General features: G+C 39.2%; 1 protein-coding gene across 2 annotated transcripts in view; it reads right to left on the bottom strand.

Annotated features, from left to right (window-relative positions):
• Positions 1-2,545: 2,545 nt before the first annotated feature.
• Positions 2,546-12,658, bottom strand: part of WIPI2 (WD repeat domain, phosphoinositide interacting 2) — a 38,916-nt gene continuing 28,803 nt past the window's right edge. Inside the window, exons 11-12 of one of the 2 annotated variants that reach the window (XM_036741229.1) lie at positions 8,112-8,242; positions 2,546-7,251 (exon numbers count right to left, since the gene is read on the bottom strand). In XM_036741229.1, the coding sequence (XP_036597124.1) occupies positions 7,139-7,251; positions 8,112-8,242 (244 nt within the window). In that variant the 3' untranslated portion in view covers positions 2,546-7,138. The remainder of the gene's footprint in view (positions 7,252-8,111; positions 8,243-12,658) is intronic. The other variant, XM_036741230.1, reaches the window with a different exon arrangement.

Here is a 12,658-nt window from a genome sequence, read left to right on the forward strand (position 1 = left end):
GATAAAAAAAATAAATAAAAGGGGGGGGATGATAGAGGGGAGGGCAGATGGGGGTAGAGGTAATCAAAACAAACACTTTGGAAGGGGGACAGGGTCAAGGGAGAAAATTCAATAAAGCGGGATGGGTTGAGAGAGAGCAAAATGTAGTTAGCCTTTCACAGCATGAGTATTGTGGAAGGGTTATATATAATGATACATGTATGGCCTAGGTTGAATTGCTCGACTTCTTGGGGAGGGTGGGTGGGAAGGGAAGAGGGGAGAGAATTTGAAACTCAAAGTTTTAAAAACAGATGTTCAAAAACAAAAAAAAAAAAGTTTTTGCATGCAACTAAAAAATAAGATACACAGGCAATGGGGCGTAGAAGTTTATCTTGCCCTACAAGAAAGGAAGAGAAAAGGGGATGAGAGGGGAGGGGGGTGATAGAGGGGAGGGCTGACTGGGGAACAGGACAACCAGAATATATGCCATCTTGGAGTGGGGGGGAGGGTGGAAATGGGGAGAAAATTTGTAATTCAAACTGTTGTGAAAATCAATGCTGAAAACCAAATATGTTAAATAAATAAATTTAAATTTAAAAAAAAGGAAAAAAATGAGAAAGAATAAAGTAAATGAAAAAATATGCTTCAATCTGCAAAAAAAAAAATATAGGCTGGAATGCCCATTAATTTTCATCTGTATAAAGCCATGCAAATTGGCAAGGACATAGTGCCTTCCCTACCCACCCCCAAGAAACAGCAGATAAAATTTTACAAAGACATTCAAGGATAAGCAACTTGGAACTTTTAATAAAAATGAAAAAATATGACCCATTAGTACTGTACTTATTTCAGGCCACTGATGTTCTCCCTACTAACATCATTATTCATCATTGTTACAAGTACCATAAGAATAAGTGGGAACAAGGGCAGATTTTTGAAAAATTCTCTTTAAGGCTTCAGGCTTTACTTTGAGTAGGGCTTCCCAAGGATGTCCTTTAAAAAGGGTGGTTACTGTGGAGTTCCAAATAGTCTGTTTAACATGCACATCACCCTGTTACACCAGTTTCCTTAATCCCCTGCAAGAACAGCTCAGTTACAGATGTATCGCAGTATGTGCAGTTGGACTAATTTCCACCCTCAGCACTTGTGCTGCCCTTAATGGATTTCAGCTTGAACTCTCTTCAAGGCCTGGGGCTCAGGAAAAGACAAGGAACTAAAGATATTACAAAAGGTCAGTAGTACAGGTATTAAAGGAAACCAGAATGACCTCATAGGTAAGAAATACTGCTTTTTAAGTTTCTCTCACAAGTTACTCAGTGTATATAATTTCCCTTTAAAACAAAGGCTTGGAGGACAATTTTTGTAACTAAGTACAAAGTAACATTAAATCATTGTAGTTTACAAAAATATAACGCAAAAGAGGCAAATTATTTTGTTTTTAAAAATAAGCTACCAAGACTGAACATGGGGTACCCCATGCTCTTATGGATTTGCATGTTAAATATAGCTAATACATATAAATATGTTTACGCAATTGTTTTTTCCTAGATGAAACATTAGGTATAGAGAAAGCCACTAAGAGAAAGGTTAAAAGTCTGCAAAAACTACCAAATGGAGAGGCCACTCAAAATGTAGGTAATTACAATTAACCAAGACTAGAACCACTTTCCCAGATGCTCGCCTTCTAATGAAATCCACTGCACATTTCATTTTGCAGAGCAAGCTTGAAATAAATCTTTCAATCAAGCTTTTCCATAGCAAAAAGACAAGCTCTTCTCTAATTTAAATAGGGAAATCTAACAAATAAAGTAAACATAGCTTTGTGCACAATGAACACTTTTAAGGTCTCTAGGCCTAATAGTATTGAAGTCAATTCTACGTACTAGGAGAGGCACTACATAATGGACAGAGCCTGATTCTAAGCCAAGAAAACGTGGGTTCAAGTCCAGTCACCAATACATACTGAGCTTTGAGACAGCAAGGAAACATCACTTAGCATTTCAGCGTCCCAGGCAGCTAAATTACAAAACTGCTGATCTGTACTCTTTAGTAAAGGTAATTTTCTTATTGGGAATTCCCTTTACCCATGAAATCTCAGGTTTGGACAAAAAAAAAATATGCCAAGTACAATGTAATGTAATCATCTTCATTACACTCACTTCCCCCATTACAACAATCCAGATTAGATTACTGGTTATTAATTTAGATTATTTCCTATAACTGCTAAGAAATACTTACTCCCTTTTGTCGTTCCCCCTCGCCACACCAAAGTCAAACAAATGACCTCGGGGATGTAAAAATGAATTACTAGCTTTGTACTCACCTATTAGGCCATAGGCAAAGAATTCGGGTAGAGTAAATGATATAATCTACTTTCTTAAAAATAAGACAGACACAATGAAATAATTCATGTGAAGAAAATTCTTAGTATGATTTTAATCTAGCTTCAGAGTTCTGATGCTGTTGCTGCCACAATGTTCTGAGTATAATTAAGATGAATGCCTGGTACAAACAGATGTACTACTTGCCTGCGAACATGCAATGAATTAAAGAAAGACAACATGTATAACAACACAGGTTTAATGTCTTATGCAGTTATAGAATTCTAACAGAAAAAGTCTTTTGATCAGATCTGGACAGATCATGGGGTGGAATGTAATATGTAAGCATACTTTTACACTGCTTATATACACACATACAAGACAAACATTAGCAACACATGCTACAGCTTCATCCGAAAAGGAAATGGGAAAGGAAATTTAAATTAAAATTCAGTAAAAAGAAAAAAACCACACCAGACAATAAGGAAGTGAGACAATAAAAAGATCTATCAAATTATAAGCTTTAATAATGTTTGACTTTTCAAAGTCAAATTCTTCCCTAGTCCATCACCGATAAAGGATGAAAAAAGAAGGGGGAAAAGGAAGTCATGTTTATTCAAAGCAATTTCAGGAACCTCACCTAAAACTTGCAGAATCTTAAGACAATGTGAACAAAGTATTGAGAAGGGAAAAGAGATCCAATATGGACCAAAGTTATTTCTAGGTTATGACCCTGGTCAGGTGAGAACTAAAATATACACATGAAAAATCTGGCTGCTTGATAAATGCCTCCAAATGTGTAATTTCACCCTGAAATAAGTTATGCACACACAAAGAACCAGAGTTCTAGATAATGCATTCTACCAAAATTGCACCAATAGCTCAAGTGTGCTATCCTCTTATGTCAAGAAGAAAAAGCTATTAGCTCTCAACTCTGGGTGTCATAGAACAAAAGACAAAAGCTTTCACCTAACTGCATCCTTTTTGGTTTTGATAATTATTAAGTACACTTGTAAAATATATTTGGATTTTTAGTTGCTCAAGCACAAAACTATCAAATATTCTTTTCAATTAAGTGACTCAGTCATTCAGCATGCAAAAGATACTTATCTATACCTATTATAAAGTCATGCTATAACTTGTTTGTGCCAACTCCATTATGAAAGTCAAGAAAATAGAAAATACAAAAAGAATTTAATACAAAAAAAGTTTCCAACGCCTTTTGATTGTTCTTGTCACTATCATCTGTAAGGTCTCAACTTTCCTTATGCAATTATCTACAAATAGCCCCTGTATAGAACAATCAACATTACAAGTTTTTAAACTATCATTCTGCGACAGCCTTGTTGTGTGTGACACACTGTATGTAGTTGAGGGGAAGGAGAGATCTTTGAAGAAAAGGAAAAGAGGCTGTTCAGAAGCTGCAGGGGAAACAAAGAAGGTAAATGGTACAAAGAAAACATCCAGAAGTTTCTCAGTTGTTCTCACCATCACTTTTGGAATCACTCAAAATCACAATCTGGTGAGACAGCTGCTGACCCTTTTCCTTGGCCCAGGTGAAATGGAATCAGACTTGGTGGGAGGGGGGGTAGGGACAGTCTGAGTGGTAGCAAAGTTATCTCCTTACCCCAGGATAGGAGAGGGTCAATCAATGGTTTGGCTAATATGGTCCTAGGGAAGAGAAGAAACAGAATACCTACGTGCCAAGATATCATCCTGGTCCACTAGACATTTGAGCCCCTAGAGATCTCTAACCAGGACACAAGAGAAACAAGATGGCCGGTTCATAGCCCAAATTGGTGTTGATGGTTTGTCTTTGCTTAATACAGCAGTACTATGTAAATGAGCTTTCATTTTTGGGGGGTCATAAACTAACACTAGAGCCCAAAAAACTCATAAAAAAAAATAACTCAAATACCATTAGAGTCTGTTTGACTTAACAAGGAATGCCTGAAGAATCAGTGCCAAGACAGGTTATAAACTAGCCTTCAACTTTACTACAAACAAGGGCTGGGCTACATGCAGTTAGCTCATTAGTTCTGGTACTGAGGAATAAAAATAGCATGTATATGAAATCCATAGGTAATTCAAGACACTAATCATTGTTTTCTACCAAGCCTTGTATCCCTAGGCTGTCTTTCTCTCTTTTAAAAAAAATTAGGAAGAAAAAATTTAATAAAATTTAGTTTAACAAAAAAAAAAAAATAGGATTTTATTCAGAGTTCAGCAAATTAGTAGGATGTGCAGAACTCGGCCAAGGTAGTCTAATTTCTAGTCCCATTTATCTCTGCTGTATCAGAGCATCTAATACAGAGGTAGGTAGGTAACCTGTGGCAGTTGCTGGAGGCACTCTACCCCTACCACACACTAAAGGGACTATCAATCCCTAGCTAATAATAGATATTAAACTAGATTAAATTTTGATTCCTCTCCTTTTTTTCCATTCCCAAATGGAAGAAGTGCTAATGGGGAGTAAAATAGCCAAAAGGCTGGCTAAAGAGTAAAGACAGAAGTTCACCAATAAAGTAGGCTCTCAATGCCAAATGCTTACTTCCATTTCCGAAGTACACTAAAACTTTATGTTTGAAGTCAAAGATTATTTCCTTTTCTTCTAATAAAGGCAGCTTTTACTTATTTTAAATTCCCCTTCTCTGCCAATCACATCTTCCAAAAATGCTTTTGGCACTAGCAATATCAAAGAAGGATGCAAATGTATACCTTTTACCCCTGGTAACTACCTGCCTTATTGTGAAGGCAAATTCAGCCCTTCAAATCCATCTAAATAAATAAATAAATAAATAAATATGCATGCTCCCAAAATAATGTCAGTGACCTTTCACTACAAAGGACAGGAAAAAGCAGTTCCTTCTTCATCAAAAAAAAAACTAAGAGAGGTTCTAAACTTTTAGCGGGAACACTCCTTCCTCTGAACTGCAAAACCTACACATGAAATCCAGCACCACATCCTGGCTGGTGGAGAGCCCTAAGACAGAAAACTTAAGGCTATTAGATAACTTGAGCTGTAGACAGTGGAATCTTTCTACAAAAGTGTTCCCAGAGGCCATACCACAAGGACTATGAAGAAAATTCGGCTAGCATTTCTACTATTACTTCAATTCCAAGATACACCTAAACGACTCCACGTTGTTCCTAGGAATCACTTCATAGCAAGGCTCCAGAAAATACAACCAAGTTTTTGTTTAAAGAGAAATATGGGTGGTCCTCATCTTTTTTTTTTTACCACTTTATTGATTTAGATGTTTACCAGACCTATACCTTTTGTCTCCTTGTCTTTACCAACTTGCAGAACTGATTTCTGAACAGATGGAGGGAGAGTACATGCAGCCAGGATTTTGCCTTAGAGATCTGTACTGATAGTAACTTTGGTTACCACCTGTAAATTAACTTTTTTCCTTTTACATATGGTTTAATTCATCCAGTGACCAAGACACAAAGAGCAAATATGAAACAAACTAACTCTCCTTCACTCCTGCCTACTGTTCAAAACTCAACAATGAAACCAAAAAGCTAGTTAAAGCAACATTTTTCTTGCTTCTATTTATCAATATTTAAGCCCAGCCCTGAGTTAGATTTATATCTTTCAAACCATCAGTTTCTATCACAAAATAAACTGGTTTGTGTCTTGTTTTGGAATGCAGAGTTTGAGGTAATGCAGGATGCTTTAGCCTGCATTTCCCATTAAAAAAAAAAAAAAGAGGAGGGAATCTGACAGAGTAGTGACATTTAGAACCAAAATCTCAGTTTGTTAAATACACTTAAAAAAATTAGGACACAAAAGGTATACAGAACACAACCTAGCTAAGTAGCTATTTTATATCCAGTTTCTTCTCATATTTTTGCGCCTCAAGATTTCTTTCATAAAGATCAAACCCTTCCAGAACAGAAAGGGTGAAGTTATAGTAAGAAGACAGCTTGGCTACAGACTGAACTAAAGTTTTTTTGTGCTCTCCTCAGAAAACTAAGTTGATAGGCACTCTCCTTAAAATCAGCACGCTGATTCAAAAAAAAAAATACCAAAATCTAAAATAAGGAACAGCTGATTTAACTACACACGCCATCTTATTCTCTAGATGTTTTCAAGTACTTTTTCTACTTCATATGCTGAGGGGAAGAAGTTGGCTTTTGATCTGAAAACATACCTCCCTTGTCCAACTCCCACAAAACAAAACCAAGAACAAAAGAAAAGTCCACCACAGAAGAAGTCCCACAAATGAGCAACATTCAGGAGGAATTTAATTAACGAAAAATAAAATAAATTTTTTAAAAAATGGTCCAGGAGTGGGGAACTGAAGAAAGAGGGTGTCTCTTAAAAGGTCACACGTCAGTCACTAAAGCACACCGACAAGCCCATGCATAAGGAACTTTCTGGACCTTTGTCAGTGCAGAACTAACCTCAGCATTAAGAATCATGTCTTCACACTTTCTTTATATATACTTACTATTATATACATGTATAAAAAGAAATACAAACTTTAGTTTGTTATAAAGTGGCTTCTCTTTCTCCTATGCTAGCTTGGCACATGAATGCATGCAAAGCGAGGAGGTTCTAAGGGTTCACCAAACAGCTGGTATTGGCAAATAAATGGGGGAAAAAAACACAACCAAGAAAGCTAAAATAGATAAGATTAAAAGCCACATAAGTGAAAACAATATATTTTCTCAATAGTATAGAATTAGTCTACAGCTACAACTTAATGTCTCTGCCATCCTGTCTCCCCAAATCACATCAAAGTTCATAGCAGCTTAACACAGAGTCCTCAAAGAAGTATCAAGCCAGTGTTCTCTGCTTCAAGGGGTTAGAGTTCACAGGTTAAAGTTCAGTCTGTCCGAAGAATCATGGGAGGATGCTCACTGTCTTCATCCAATCGTAATGCGTTGGTTTCATCTTCCAGACAAGCACCACCCACTGCGCCCAGCTCCTCTGTGTATGCTGCAAAGAAATGGTGATAAGAGTATTTGGAGGATATGAAAAGGAAGAACTTCAACAACAGGCTCTTGAAAAAGGTTGTCAAAAGCTTAGAAATAGTCTGAGAAATATCTGCAACTCTGAGTATCTCCTAATATCTGTCAAGATACTGGAACAAAATTCTAAATTTCAAACATGTATTGATGAAGAGCTCAAAAGACGAAATGCCCTTAAATGCTATCAGCACAGTTAAAAATCAGGAAGGATTTGGGATAGTCATAGCTGACTACCCACAGCTGATGAGTAAGTATATTAGTGGAAAAGATGGTAATGTTAACACAATTGCTCTTCCACTGCTTGGCCTATCAAAAGACAAGAGCAGAGCCACTGACAAACTATCTTCCTGACATACAGACTTTTAAAGATGAAGACTGGTATTCTGAAGCCACTGACTCTAGACATATTTAAAAGGGTCACCACAAGTATAACAGAAAAACAAAAAGGCAACACTAAAGGGATATGGCGACTCTTAAGGTGTTACATATGTCCAAATTGCACTAAAAAAAAGGAAATCCAACTTTGATAAGATTATCAAACAAAAAATGGAGGAAAGAAGGAAGTATGGATAAATCTAAAATAAAAAATCTAAAATAAATTAGTTTTCAAAGGTGTACTTGTGTGATATTTGACAGCAGTTACTTTCCACCCCCACCCACCCAAGGAAAACGGGGTGAAAATGTGAGAGTTCAGTGAGACAATAAATCCACAAAAGAACCTGCAGTAACAGACAACAGGCTGGTTGTTTTTATACTTATTTGAAATATTTCTATTTAATATACGTTATTAAGTTCATATGTTAATAAGTTCCTGCTACTCCCCCTTACCATGTCTCGTAGGTGAGGAAGGTGCATAAGTACCTCTTGTCACAGCAGCACTGTAGGTCTGAGCTACTAATGGACGGTCATGGGATGCAGATTCTAAGATTTCATTGGCTGGCTCCATACTGCCATCTAACCTGGAGATATTTAAAAAAAATATGATGTAATTATAACATTACTGTATCATGTAGTCCAACACCAACAAGGAAAAGGATACATTGAAGATAAAACATAAACCCTAAACAGTATTCCTGCAAAGAATCTAAACGCCTTCCCTGGAAGCTTTCAAGTAAGAAAGAAGAAACACTGTGAGCAGCCTCAAGTTGGGGAGAGAGATACCGGCAGTAGTCACTAGGTGTCTACTCTCCCCAACCCAGTCACCTCATGGGTATGAAGGCATAATGCTACCTGTTTATTTCTGCTGTATCATCTTTCTAGATCCCTAGGTGAATGAATATCTGAGATGGAACAGACCAGGTTATGACCCTGTGTCAAAAGGTTAGAAAAGCCACTGTCTGGAAGTCTAGCACCTGGAGTCAGTCAACAAGCACCCCCCAACAAAACAAAAACAACCAACTAGAAAAACACTAGAAGGCTACTGCTCTAGTTCAGGCAAGGATGATGAGGCCCTGAACTAGAGTGATGATAGAAAGATGGTGCAAGCGAAGAGAATGTATGAGAGATGCTATGAAGGCAGCATGCTAAGATTTGTCAATATTTGGGTATGTGAGATTAAGAGTGAAGAGTCGAGGAGGGCGGGGCCAAGATGGAAGCTAGAAAGCAGGGACTTGCTTAAGCTCTCCCCCAAATCCCTCCAAACACCTGTAAAAAATGGCTCTGAACAAATTCTAGAGCTGCAGAACCCACGAAATAGCAGAGGGAAGAAGGTCTCCAGCCCAGGATGGCCTGGATGGTCGCTGGGAAGGGTCTATCACACAGTGCTGTGGAGTGCAGTGCAGCCCAGTCTGGGCCACGGCAGGACAGACTAGACTGGGAGTGGGCTGGAGCAGGCCTGAGGGCCATGAATCATTGGGCTGTGGCAGTTACCAGACTCCTCAACCCACAAACACCAAAGGCCACAGAACAGGTTAGTGGGTAAACTGCTAGATCGGGTTAGACAGCAGTCAGGCCACCAGTCCTGGGGGTGGCAGAGGTGGTGTGGTGGTGGCGTCAGCAGCAGCAGGAAGCTCCTGCGGCTGCTTCCCAAGTCCCTGGCTCACACGGTGGGAGGAATCAAGTGGCAGACCTGAGCAGGGACACAAGGCTTGCTTTGCCCTGCTTGGATCTGGGTCACAACCCTGGTTGGCAGTTCTTAGGGGAAGAGGAGCGCTGCTATGGCAGAGCTTGCGGTGACAGTGGAGTAGAAGTAGCTCTGAAAACAGCAGCACAGCCCCTGAAGCTTGGGACAAAGCACTCTCTACTCTGCAAGCAGTCATACCCTGACAAAAAGCTCCAAGGTCAAGTAGTTGGCTGGGAACATGGACAGGTGGAGAAAATGGACCCAGACTCGGACTCTAAAATCTTTTTTTTTTTTTGGTGACAAGATCAAAACATACAGCCAGAAGAAGTCAACAAAATCAAAGAGCCTCCAAGAAAAATATGAATTGGTCTGAGGCCACATGGAAGAGCTCAAAAAGGATTTGGAAAATAAGAGAAGTAGAGGAAAAATTGGGAAGGGAAATAAAAGTGATACAAGAAAACCATGAAAAACAAGTCAATGACTTGCTAAAGGAGACCCAAAAAAATACTGAAGAAAATAACACCTTAAAAACTAAGACTAACCCAAATGGCAAAAGAGCTCCAAAAAGCCAATGAAGAGAAGAATGCCTTGAAAGGCAGAATTAGCCAAATGGAAAAAGGAGGTCCAAAAGACCACTGAAGAAAATACCACCTTAAAAATTAGACTGGAGCAAGTAGAAGCTAGTGACTTGATGAGAAACCAAGATATTATAAAACAGAACCAAAGGAATGAAAAAATGGAAGACAATGTGAACTATCTCATTGGAAAAACCACAGACCTGGAAAATAGAGCCTAGACCTCATCTATCAAGAAATTATCAAGGAAAACTGCCCTGATATTCTAGAGCCAGAGGGTAAAATAGAAATCGAAAGAATCCACCGATCACCTCTTGAGAAAGATCCCAAAAAGAAAACTCCTAGGAATATTCTAGTCAAATTCCAGAGTTCCCAGGTCAAGGAGCAAATCATGCAAGTGGCCAGAAAGAAACAATTTGAGTACTGTGGAAACACAATCAGGATAACACAAGATCTAGCAGCTTCTACATTAAGGGATCAAAAGGCTAGGAATATGGTATCCCGGAGGTCAATGGATCTAGGATTAAAACCAAGAATCACCTACCCAGCCAAACTGCTCCAAGGTAAAATATGGACTTTCAAGCTTTCTCAGTGAAAAGAGGAGAGCTGAATAGAAAATCTGACTTTCAAACACAAGAATCAAGAGAAGCATGAAAAAGCAAAGAAGAAAGAGAAATCATAAGGGACTTAATAGAGTTGAACTGTTTTGTTTACATTCCTACATGGAAAGATGTGTGTAGTACATAAGACCTTTCTCAGTATTAGGGTAGTTGAAGCGAATATACATATATATAGACAGAAGGCATGGAGTGAGTTGAATATGAAGGGATGATATCTAAAAAAATAAAATCAAATTAAGGGATGAGAGAGGAATATATTGAGGAAGGGAGAGATAGAATGGAGTAAATTATCTCACATAAAAGTGGCAAGAAAAAGCAGTTCTGCTGGAAGGGAAGAGGGGGCAGGTGAGGGAGAATGAGTGAATCTTGCTCTCATTAGATTTGACCTGAGGAGGGAATACCATACACACTCAATTGGGTATCTTACCCCACAGGAAAGGAGGGAGGAGATAAAAAAGGGGGGAGGGCAGATAGGGAGAGGAGGTAATCAAAAGCAAACACTTTTGAAAAGGGACAGGGTCAAGGGAGAAAACTGAGTAAAGGGGGACAGGATAGCATGGAGGGAAATAAGTCTTTCACAACAGGAGTATTGTGGGAGTGTTTTATATAATGACACATGTGTGGCCTATGTTGAATTGCTTGCCTTCTTAAGGTGGGAAGAGAAGAGCGGAGAGAATTTGGAACTCAAAGTTTTAAAAGCAGATGCTCAAAAAAAAAAAAGGTTGTTTTTGCATGCAACAGGAAAGTAAGATATACAGGCAATGGGGCATAGAAATCTATCTTGTCCTACAAGAAAGTAAGGCAAAAAGGAATGGGGGGAGGGGAAAGGGAGTGACAGAACAGGGGGGGGAGGGGTGACAGAAGGGAGGGCTGACAAAAGACAGGGCTGACTGGGGAACGGGGCAATCAGAATATATGCCATCTCGGAGTGGGGGGAGGGTAGAAATGGGGAGAAAATTTGTAACTCGAAACCAATGTTCAAAGAAAACTAAAATATTAAATAATAAAGTAATTGTTAAGAGACAAAGAGAAAAAAAAAAAGAGTGAAGAGTTGAGGAAAACGAGGTTGTAGGGCCGAGAGACTGAAATGATGGTGCCCTTGACAGTGATAGGGGAAGTTTGGAAGTGGGCAGAATTTTTTTGGGGGGGAGGGGGGGGGGCGGGGGAAGAGTTTTGATGTGGACAAGCTGAGATGCCTGTAGGACATCTGCCTTGAGAGGCATTTGGAGATGCAGCATGGCAACACAACAGAAACCAATGCAGGACATATAGTTCTGGGAATCACTTCCATCATAATAATTGAATCCATGGGAGCTGAGATCAGCAAGAGAGATTATGTGAAATGTGAAGTTTGGTCAAGAACATAACCTTAAGGAAACACCTAAATTCCTAGTGGAGTTTGCTGGTGGTTGCATCAACCCTGGAAAGGGTGAGCTCTGACCAACTAGCTTGACCCAGTCCAGCAGTGACTTGATCCAACTGAGACAATGCACCCCAGAAACAAAAGAGCTATTACAATGCCATCCCCACTCAGAAGAAGGGTGGTGGTGGCGGGGGTGGGGGAGTTGAATTTATCTTGCTTTGTGAACTCACTGGATCCCATGGGCTCAATTATCCCTATGCAGATGATCCTCTGATCTATCTAGCCTTAACTCCTCTTCTGAGCTCCATGCTCACATCACTTGCCATTTCAGTGTCCAAAATCAAATCCAGTCTCTTTCCCAAGTCCTCTCCTCTTTTTAACTTCCCTAATACAGTACTATTGGGAATTACCATTCTCCTTGCCCAAAACCTGTCAACCAGATTTCTCCCTTTTATTCACACCCTATTTCCAATGTTGCTATTCTACTTCATAACACTTCTCTCCTCCATTCACCCAGTTACCACCCTGATTCATACCATCATGCCCTCATACTTGAACTACTGCAATAGCCTTCTGGTTGGTCTCTCTTGCCTTAAGTCACTATAACTTTCTCCATGCAGCTGCCAAAATGATCTCCCTAAAACCCAAGTCTGACCATTATCACCACCTTTTGCTGTACCTTGCCCAAGACACTCATCTCTGGACTTTTTGTCCTTTTGCTGATTACCATTCCTAGAATCTTCACCCGCCCTTAC

Source organism: Trichosurus vulpecula, chromosome 1, assembly GCF_011100635.1.
Source record: "Trichosurus vulpecula isolate mTriVul1 chromosome 1, mTriVul1.pri, whole genome shotgun sequence".
Lineage (NCBI taxonomy): Eukaryota > Metazoa > Chordata > Mammalia > Diprotodontia > Phalangeridae > Trichosurus > Trichosurus vulpecula.